The sequence below is a fragment of the Monomorium pharaonis genome, chromosome 1 (assembly GCF_013373865.1).
Source record: "Monomorium pharaonis isolate MP-MQ-018 chromosome 1, ASM1337386v2, whole genome shotgun sequence".
Classification (NCBI taxonomy): Eukaryota; Metazoa; Arthropoda; class Insecta; order Hymenoptera; family Formicidae; genus Monomorium; species Monomorium pharaonis.
Window position 1 is genome coordinate 27,592,401 of NC_050467.1, and position 10,985 is coordinate 27,603,385.

At 30.3% G+C, this 10,985-nt stretch overlaps 1 protein-coding gene across 3 annotated transcripts; it reads right to left on the reverse strand.

Moving 5' to 3' along the window:
• Nucleotides 1-2,206: 2,206 nt before the first annotated feature.
• LOC105829644 (NF-kappa-B-activating protein) lies at nucleotides 2,207-10,525 on the reverse strand. 3 transcript variants are annotated; one of them, XM_028194831.2, is made up of 6 exons: nucleotides 10,097-10,525; nucleotides 8,757-8,887; nucleotides 4,486-4,935; nucleotides 3,921-4,268; nucleotides 3,682-3,841; nucleotides 2,207-3,250 (listed from the first exon to the last, which is right to left on the reverse strand). In XM_028194831.2, exons 4-6 carry the CDS (start codon nucleotides 4,128-4,130, stop codon nucleotides 3,132-3,134), a joined length of 489 nt encoding a protein of 162 aa, XP_028050632.1. In that variant the 5' UTR covers nucleotides 4,131-4,268; nucleotides 4,486-4,935; nucleotides 8,757-8,887; nucleotides 10,097-10,525; the 3' UTR covers nucleotides 2,207-3,131. The 3 variants fall into 3 exon arrangements, with proteins under 3 accessions (XP_028050632.1, XP_036148279.1, XP_012524118.2); XM_036292386.1 differs by lacking the exons at nucleotides 2,207-3,250; nucleotides 3,682-3,841; nucleotides 10,097-10,525 and having other exon boundaries at nucleotides 4,161-4,268; nucleotides 8,757-9,230; XM_012668664.3 differs by lacking the exons at nucleotides 2,207-3,250; nucleotides 3,682-3,841; nucleotides 8,757-8,887; nucleotides 10,097-10,525 and adding an exon at nucleotides 5,213-5,459 and having other exon boundaries at nucleotides 4,161-4,268.
• Nucleotides 10,526-10,985: the final 460 nt, after the last annotated feature.

Here is a 10,985-nt window from a genome sequence, read left to right on the forward strand (position 1 = left end):
GGCCTTTGAAGAACAGCAGTTACGGTACAATATTTATACTTAGACAGTATACAGTTTTACAACCTAACTTAAAGAATACCATCAAATGCGTTGCCTCGTTTTCATATTAAGAATAGAACCTCGATAGATCAATATATTTGATGAGAAACTGCACTCATTAACGATAATATGTCACTTCTGTAAATCAATGATGATCTATTTCTATCTTTATTTTTGTATATATTTACTATTATCTAATTTTTTTCACTTTTCTTTATTTAAAATTCCATAATTTTAAGTTTGATCCTAAAATTTCAGCTGTTTAACGTTGACTGATGGTTTAACTATATAAATACTTATATAATCAAAGTATGTGTGCTTAAAAACAGTATCTAACAGTATAAATCTATCTTTTAGAGAGATGGTGTTTCTGATGATTATAACAAACTTAATCCGGAGCATAAGCAGATATATAAATTTCTAAGAACATTGTTTAACGCCGCTTAACTCATTATTGACTGTGCTATTATAATGTTGGTTTACTTTGAACACTTACTTATGCAGAAAGAAGATTCTGTAGATGCTGCAATTCAATATAAATGTTCCTACTAGTGTATATACCAAATTACACATAATAAAAATTCTTTAGTTTAAAATTAGCAGCATTGATTGTATTAAGTTAACATAATCCAAAGCATAAACAGATATATAAATTTATTAAGACATTGTTGTTTAACGTCGCTTAGCTCACCGCTGATGATGCCATTACATTTTTATTTTACTTATATTATATGCCAAATATTTCTTGTTTTTCAATATTTACAATAAACCGAATGAAAAGTGAAATGAAATACAATAGAATAAAACAGGAAAATCTATAGGAAGTAATATTTGGCATATAATATAAATAAAATAAGTAATAATAATGTAATAATAGTAATGTTGTAATGGCACCGTCAGCGGTGAGCTAAGCGGCATTAAACAATAATGTCTTAATAAATTTATATATCTGCTTGTGCTCCGGATTATGTTAACTTAAACAATCAATGCTACTAACTTTAAACTAAAGAATTTTCATTATCATTATTTTCTTAAATCATATAAATTACATTTGAGAGTAATAAGTAATTTGGTATATACACTAGTAGGAACATTTATATTAAATTGCAGCATCTACAGCATCTTCTTTCTGCATAAGTACGTGTTCAAAGTAAACCAGCGTTATAATAGTACAGTCAGTGGTGAGCTAAGCGGCGTTAAACAATGTTCTTAGAAATTTATATATCTGCTTATGCTCCGGATTAAGTTTATATCATCATAATCAGAAACACCATCTCTCTGAAAGATAGATTTATACTGTTAGATACTGTTTTTAAACATACATACTTTGACTATATAAGTATTTATATAGTTAAACCATCAGTCAACGTTAAACAGCTGAAATCTTAGGATCAAACTTAAAATTATGGAATTTTCAATAAAGGAAAGTAAAAAAAAATTTACAGAAGTGATATATTATCGTTAATGAGTGTAGTTTATCAAATATATTAATCTATCGCTGCAAGGTTCTATTCTTAATATGATAAATGGCTGAGGCAACGCATTTGATTGTATTCTTTAAGTTAGGTTGTAAAACTATACTGTCTAAGTATAATATTGTACCACAACTGCTGTTCTTCAAAAGTCTTGCATCTGCTATTTGAAATTGACTCTTCTTCCTCATCATGCCATCTAGAAAAGATAGACCAAGAAACAATGAAATATGCACAACCCGTTGCCATAATCTGGTCTTCCCTTCACAAAGGACTTTCAGGGTATACCTGCTCTCAATAGCTTACTTGGAATGCTTCATAAAAATACTCCTGGCACATGGATGCACCAACAGATCAAAGTCCTTTGGCTCGCGTTCACTGATATGTTGCAAATTATTAATAGTAATCCCTTCAGTAAGCACATCTCCAGGTTGCACGTGGCACACTCACACCCATCTCCTTGCGCCCGACCTGTGGACTAGAGTAGACGCAATAGCTATCTTGTTTCCTATATTACTTGTAGAATATGGAAAGGAAAATGCGGACCGCATGAATTCGGAACTGCACAGTGATGTGTGTGTAAAAGTAGTACGTTCAATCTTGACGTTAGGTAGTTGAGTTAAATAGCGTAGTACTGGGTACTACTTTTGCTTGCTCCAACATTATCCTCTTTTTTTTAAATAGATTTTTTATGATTTTGGCTTCTTATCCACAGTAGGACGTATACACTTCGCACAAGACACTTCTTCCTCTCTTTCTTTTAAAAACTAAAAATAAAACATAATACAAAGTATTACTCTTATCTCAGAATATTTATCATACAATTTTGTGTAACTTATCTGAGATAATTATCAATTTAGGCATAGCCATATTTTCTTTCATGATGTAATCTACGATGTAAGATGAAAATTATGTATAATAAAAATTAACTTGTCATTAACCTCGCGCACGTCAACATGACACTAACCTCGAACTGTCACATGATTAACCTCAAATCATTACCTCAATACGCGGCGCGCCGATCGCCAATCACGATACAAATGGTCTGTTCTTTTTCACTGCACTGCTGCACTGGTGCAGTAAGTTAGAAACTAGTGTAGCAAACAACTAAAAAGAACAAACCTATAATTACTCGTGTTCCGTGTCAATTCGTAAGCCATCTATCGCGCGGAAAGCAACAGTACAAAATACAAACCGCCGCCATTTGTCCTAGCGGCCGGGCGACGACGATGACTACGACGTTTCTTAAACAGATTTACTCTTGAGCGAAAAACTTTAATCGCAATATCTTCGCTCGTAAGTCATGTAGCGGAAAAATAAAAATACTTTCATTATATAAATCGAATCCAAGCTATCCATTAAACCTATTTAGAAATCAATCGATTCAGCCGTTATTGAGAATCCGATAATTACAGAAAATCGCAAAAGGCGTCTCGCGTAAAAGAAGCAGCGGTGGTGCCTCGCTGCGCGTACACTTGGCGCGAGGCACTACCGTGCCTCTTGATATATATATTTATATAAGTATTGTAGGAAGTTTGACAATTTGTTTAAAATATCATTTATTCTTAAACAGTATATAAATTAAATATTTAAAATATTTAAAAAGTATAAATGAGTATACTACTTTTTGGTTGAACCGTATACGTGTCTACTTTTCGCTAACTTCAGCCAACTTTGAATCGCCTCTTTTATTGCTGCGTCCAATGATTCTTTTCCACGGAATTGAACCTTGGCCGCTTCTGTAAAAAAGAAAATATATTTAAATTGGAAACAACAATAATTTTAAAATGTCGATCCCATAAAGTTGACAAAAATAATATATTTTTAACAGTTTTGTAACACTAAAATATTTTGAGGAAAGAACATCACATAAATAATTCTATTCTTTTGTGTTGCTGTTTTACACATTGTACGAAAAGTTTATAGCAAAAAAAACTAAACTTTTAAACTTCTCATTTTTTGGCACGCTCTAATATATGTACCTTACAAATTTCTAATCTTTAAAAAAATATATATTTACACATATTTATACATTTTATAAATATTTTATAAATGTTGTAAAAGATTGACCAAGAAGATATTTTAATGAAGATATTTTAATCTGATCATAGATGTGAATTATGGAAATTATATAGAAAATGGAACATTATGTTTATAACTGTTTACATACCCGTAATAACTTCACGTAGTTTTGTTTTTTCAAAACTTTTTTTATTATGTAGCCCCTTCCAATTGTAAGACATAGCCAGCTGATTTGTCATTACAAATTTTAATATGTTCATGACGCAGGATCTCTGATCAGCTCCACCAATTGTTGACAATCGTCCTTTCTATAAGTATATCATTTTTCAATGCATAATTTTAATGTTATAAAAAAAAAGCAATAAAAAAAGATTTCTGAACATATACCAAATATGTATAAGCAAGTGCGGGTTCTTTTCGGCCATTAGGGTTATCCGCCGCTTTTTCTGATAGCATCAGTTCCAACTTTCGAAATTCATCGTCGGTTGTCAAAGGCAAATCAGGAAATCCATCTGGTTTTGAAGTTGGATTCATGTACGTCTGAAGAGAATTCAGAAGACGAACAGAAGAAGCATTACTCTGTTCCAGCAACACCATTACTTCTTCAAATTTCTTTATAACATATTTTTAAAATTGTTGTGCCGATAAGATGCCCGTTGAATCATTTTCTCCCTCTGATCGGAGAAATCGGATTGTTGTTTTCTTTTCTGCTCGCGTAAACAGTATTTAAAGCTTCTGTAAATATTAAAGTTATTCATATTATTTTACTTTGGCCGGTATATATGTTTTGATTAAAAAAGAATAATGACACATTTATTTATTTTTTATACTATTTTTAGTGTATGATACATATACATATACAAGGTAATTAGAAAGTGCCGGGACCTCTAAATATATCTCAATCTATTTCACCCGTTCATATATAGATAAATATTTTACAATGTATACTAACTTTGAGATTGTACCCTGGCGTTAGAGGTTTTTCATTTTTCTGCTTCATCAAATCTCCTTTCCTTCCGTTTGTTCTTTACAATCGATTCGTGGGAGGAATCGGAATCAGACATGTCTTTCGAATTTTTCAGATTTTTTTTACTCTTTTTAGTATCTACTTCATAGTCATCTTTTGATTTTTCTTCTTCATCAAACCTTTCCTTTTGTTTATTCTTTACAATTGATACGTCGGAGGAATCGGAATCCGACTTATCTTTCAAATGTTTTGGATTCTTTTGACGCCTTTTAGCATAATCACAGTCATCGGATTCTGAAGTATTGGAATCCTCCCCATCATAGCATGGTTGCAATTTCTGTTTCAGAGATACGTCCGAAATACCTGTTCCGTCATCTTCTGTTGATCCATGCTCCAAGATAATCTCCATATATTTTATAATGGCATTGTAATCTTCTGCATATTACATATATATGTATACGTTAAAAAATGTAAATATCTAATTTTAGATCATAAAAGAAATAACGTCAAATACGAGCGAAATCAAGGTGTTAGAATATGAATAAATAAATAAAACTCAGTTAACCCCCCTATGACATGACTGAGAAATTTAATGTACGTTTCGGACTTAACCAATTATTTAACAACATAAAAATGAAGCAAAATAAAATACAAATATGGTAATAACAAAAATAAAAAAATATAAATTTATATTTTATATCGAGATCCATACCTAAAGTCTTTAATATTCTGTGAGCTTTAAATTTGTACCATGTTGAGTCGTACGGTACATTATCTAAGACAAGTTTTTCAAACGCTTGTTCAGTTTTTGTTTTCGGCCAATAACAAATTTTCAGGTCTTCTATGAGCCATATCAGTGGCACAACGGCACATTCTTTTTTGCTTCCATTTAAAAACTCCACGAGAGCATACATTTTATTTGCTTTATTTATGTTTGTAGACATAATTTAATAATTCTATATACACAATAAATATAAATAAATAAATGTATATTTTATTCGCTACTATATATATATATATATATATATACTTATTAGTTTTTGCAAATGTAAAATTACAATATTTCTTGTCTAAAAAGAATTACGAAGAATGTGTGAATATATTATTCAAAGTCTAATTAAATTAGTTATGCTACTTATGCATTATAACGCAGCAACTTTCGGTTAAAAAAAAATTACAACACATGGTGAATAATGGGAAAAACTGCAAATCCATCCATAAATGGCAATCGAAGGCATTTATACGATGTCATCAACAAAAAATGTAGTTGAATTGTTCACATTTATACTTTTTACATAAAAAATACCTAGTTTAGACGAACGTATTGGATGTTGATATAAATCCTCTGAGAATTTAAAGGAAGCTCCAATACATTTATATTTACCGTCTATATAAATAATCTGACTGATAACATAAATTTGATTGCCAATGGCTACAGTATTGTCGGGAATTTTGCAAGATAATTTTGTATTCCCATATATTAATTTTTCACATGTAAAATGCGAAACTATGTTTCGATTTGGGTAGTGAACTTGTTTAGGCACAAAATTCGTAGTTGATTTCATTTTAACATCAATGTCTTCCTCTGCAATACGATTGCATACTTGTTCTAGAGGTAATCGTTTTGAGCGAATTCGTCTTTTTAATGATTGGAGGTAGTTTTCGAAAGGAAAACAACCGTACCTATCTAAAGGGCCGTATGTTTGTACATCTGTGCAAAGATGCAACAATGAATGAATATTATATACAACAAAATCCTCACCATAAATTTCGGGAGCTTTGCGAACAAATTGCCTAATAGATTCGTCAGCAACATGCAAGTAAGACTTGGTCAAAGGCGCACTGGATAAGATGGTGATTGCTACATAAAATAATATAAAATGATCATATTTAACATTGTCAAGAATGTTATATGTCACAATTGGACCACTATATAAAGTAAAAAAACGAAACTCTGTTGCTTTAAATCTATGTAGGTGCATTAGACTTCGAGGCTTTCGACAAAAGTCCGCAGTGACGAATGGACGTATTATTTATATATTGTAATCTATAGCTGAAATGTTTTGTCGTGAGAGTTTACAAGGACGTTTTCCTTCGACCCAATACATTATAAGTAGACGCTTCATACTTCCTAGGTATACTAAATGCATAGGATCTAGTACAAACTGTGTTACCATATCTATGTTTAATGCAAGTAAGGGCGATTTACCTTTGATATGACGACCATCTATTTTATTACATATAAAATCACTATTAGTTTGCAAAACTACCGATTTCTTTATTTTAGTCGGAAAATATTTTGCTTTTTTTACTTTTTTAATCGTGCACTTTTTGCATGCATATGTGCTTGAATGTCCTTTGATCATCTTTAGCATAGCTCTTGCCGGTGCATCGGCAGCAAAACATTCAATTTCAGCATACAATATTTTGTCATTATACTGAAAACCGTGTTTTCGCAAAGAACTAATTTCTTCTATAAAAGGATTGAGATAATGGTCAAAATTTGATGGCTTTTCTTCGCCACAGAAACATGCGATCATGAATGGACGGTCATCGACAAGATTATCGCTACGACCTAAAATTGGCCATAAATTCGTACTGCTACTTTTAAATATAGGTAACCCATCAATGTTTATAATCAGTTTAACAATTGGAATATTTTGTTTTAATCCACCATTTCGTAATTTACGAATTAAACAATGTTTCACACCGAAGTAACACATCTTTCCATTATCACAAGGAATTGTTTCTACTTTTCTAGGTGTACGAAGTAGGGTTTTGGCAGTAGAAGGCAAAAATGGATAGGCTGGATTAATTAGATTCAAAATTTGATCCAATGCAGCATGTGTAAGATTATGGACATTAGCTAATTGACGCAAATTATTAGTAAAAGTTTTTGGATTTACTGAGAAAGTATGCGTCACTACATTTTTGTCTTTATTACTCTCATCAAAGTTTTCAGAAGAATAGACGTTTTCGGCAGAATGAAAAAGATTACCTTCAAAGATGCTATTAGAATTATGATTTTCAGCCAAAATAGTGGGAATATTCTCATAATCTAGCATACCTACATTATCTACTTCTACTATCATATCATCATTTACCGGATCATTATTTCTGACATTGAAGCATACGTCAGGTAAAAGATTACCAACATTGTGCAAAATATTAGAATTATTATTTTCAATGTTCACATTTGTTAATATCTTTTTCACTGACTGGGTTACCTTTCGACGCCTTTGGCGTTTACTTAAAAGCCTTATATTATCACACATTTTTCGAAATACCTTTAAAAAACAAGAAAATTATGAATTAGCAATGTTATGCAATTAATATTAATAATGATAATTAATAATTAAGTTGTTTATGCCTATAAAACATAAAGTTAAAGCAATAATCTGTAAAAATATTTATTAATAATAATAACTATTATATTTTTATATAATAATTATTATAGTAAATAATAATTATAATTATTTTATATAATATATTATAAATCATTAAACAAATCATGAAATATATCCTGTACTAACTTAAAACATATATCGAGATCTCAGCATCGAATTATTGTTTTAAATTTCATAACATAGGTTTAATTGTAAAAATTGTAAAAATAAATGACTCAAAGTGTAAAAAGTGACACCAACAAATTTTCACGTATAATTCACGCATAATTTTCACGGTAAATTATTATATACATAAAAAAGTATTTATATAAACAAAACATGTTTCACATAAAATTTTTTAACATATTTATTTTATTTGTTATTAATTTTCACATAAATTGCAGGAACAAATAAATGTATTTTTACATTAAGTGATAAGATAAAAATATAACGTGTAAATTGTGCAATATTTTGTGCAATATAAATTTCATTATCCACTAAAGTCCGAAATTTCCAATTAAAATTTTTGCAAATAAACCCATATTATGATTAAAATCAAAATAATAATTTTCAACAAATTTGTTTTATTTAAATTTCGATTAATTATTTAATTCGTCTTTATGTTAATATTCTCACATTCCAGTAATTTTTTACATTAAAAAAATAACAAAAAGATAATTAAAAAATACTACACATAAATTATTTTCAAACGTATATTATACAATTTATATCGTTTTTTAATCTTAAAATTGGCTGAAGAATTTATATTGTTTATTAATTATTTTAAATTTTTATTATTTGTTCAAACTTCGATCCAAACCCAAGATAGCTACGTAAATTTTTAAAGAAAAAGCGTAGAACATAGTTTACCTGTAATCGTATCAAAATTCGTCACACTGATGGTCGGTGTCTCGAAGAAGCTCCGAGGTTCGAAACAAAAATGAAGTACGAGGGCGTTAGGTGAGGAATAGTGGCGACCAAATTCTCCAGTAAAATGTATACTGAAACGATGAAACATAAAGAAATGCTTTACGTTTAAAATTTGAAAACAAAGGAGATTGTTACGAAAAAATCTGTTTTCATTCCGCTCGGAAGAAGTAAAAGAAACATTATGTCTTGCAGTTTTTGAAACGAGAAATCCGATGATGTTAGTTAAAATGATGTCACAAGACAGAAACACGTAGAAAATTGAGTTTAAATCGAGAAAACGCATAACATCGCAATTATTCGCGAGACAAGACACTGCGTTGTATCGATAATATACAATGTGATACATCATGTCTTAATATTAGAAGTATAAAATATCTTATAAAAATTCTATAATTATTACCAAAAATATGAGGCGCAAAGGAAAGTTCTCATACGTTTGCACGGCGCGCGGCGGTTCAATGGATGGAGGAAGTTGTCTTGAACACGTTCGTGCAAGCGCACGACCGTTGCGTCAGTATTTTCGTTATTAAATATAGCGAAATATATATAGCATTTTTATAAAATATTTTATACTTTACACACATGTAACGTAGCAATCTTGTCTCGCGAATGATTGCGATGCCACGCGTTTTCTCGATTTAAGATCCATTTCTATGTTCTCGTCATATAACGTAATTTTAACTTATACCATCAAATTCCTCGCTTTAAAAACTATAAGATGTTTCTTTTATTTTTCCCCAGCAGCGCAAAAAGCGAGCCTTTTTGTAACATCCTTCTTTGTTCTCTTTGTCGTTAAGTTTCACATAAATTCTAAGAAAAAGAATATATTTTACATTAATTAAATCGATAAAAATATCGTGTGTAAATTATTTTCAAACGTACGCAATTATCAGCAGATTCGAAGTTTTCAGAAATTGTCTTATTAATAATGTGTTTTTAAATATTACTTTGTAGCATAGTTAAATTTACAATTTATAAAAATAGTTACATACTTACAAATCCATTAAAATAAAAATAAAGTTTATTGAAAAATACTATTTTGATTTATGTAATAAATATATATAAATGATAAATTCAATCAAAATAAATCTTAGAGTTAAAAAGAATATAAAAGTACACGAATTAATAATTCAAAAGATTTCTGAAAACGGAAACTGCCGACAATCGCATACGTCTAAAAATAATTTACACGCTATATTTTTATCTAATTACGTAACGTAAAAATACCTTCATTTATTCACATTTATTTTAGAAAACATTAGGAGTAAAATAATTTATACCTGTAAATGTCCAATCTCCAGTGTTCTGTTCAACGCTTGTTACAAAATCGGTGATCGCGAATGTCGCGAAGGCGTGAAGACTTGCACAAAGATCACGAAGAAGCTTCGAGACTCCAACAAAAATAAATGTCCAATCTCCAATATTCTGTTCAACGCTCGTCACTAAACTGCACTAAACTGACTGGAGACCAGGGAGACACGAAATTGATCACCACGAAGGCGCGAAGGCATGTGTCGCGAAGAGGCTTCGAGGCTCGAACAAAAACAAATCACAAGATCGTCGAGCATCGAGAAAAAAGGGCGCGAGCCACGAGAGCGCGAAGACTGGTGTCGCGGCGCCGGACGTCGTGGTCGCGAAGATTGCAAAGAAGCTTTGAGGCTCGAACAAAAACACCACGCGCGATTTTCGTGGCGATTTACTAGGAAGTGCAAAGGGCCGCGATATTTTTTCACATGTAAAATATTTATTGTGCACCAATATTTAAATTCGTAAATAAATTGATTTTCTGTCATTAATTTATATAAAAGAAATAAATATTTTTATCTAAAAAACTAATAACCAAAAAAAAACATTAAAGTTTGAATGATTATACCTGGATATATGCTCAACCTTTTGTTAACGTATTTAAAGAGTATATAATATCTGGATATTAAATCCTATTTTTAATACGTTATTTAAAAGGATATTTTTTATAAATAATAAACGTATTAGAAAAACGTTAATTTAATTAGAATATTGTATGATTTTTACACGTAGTATAAACGTAGATAAAATTTTGCGGTTTCATAAATTATTTTTCAACGTATAAAATACGTTTCGTATTATACAGATCTTGCCGCAATGCAAGCGTATAAATATAATATATGCTCAACCTTTTGTTAACGTATT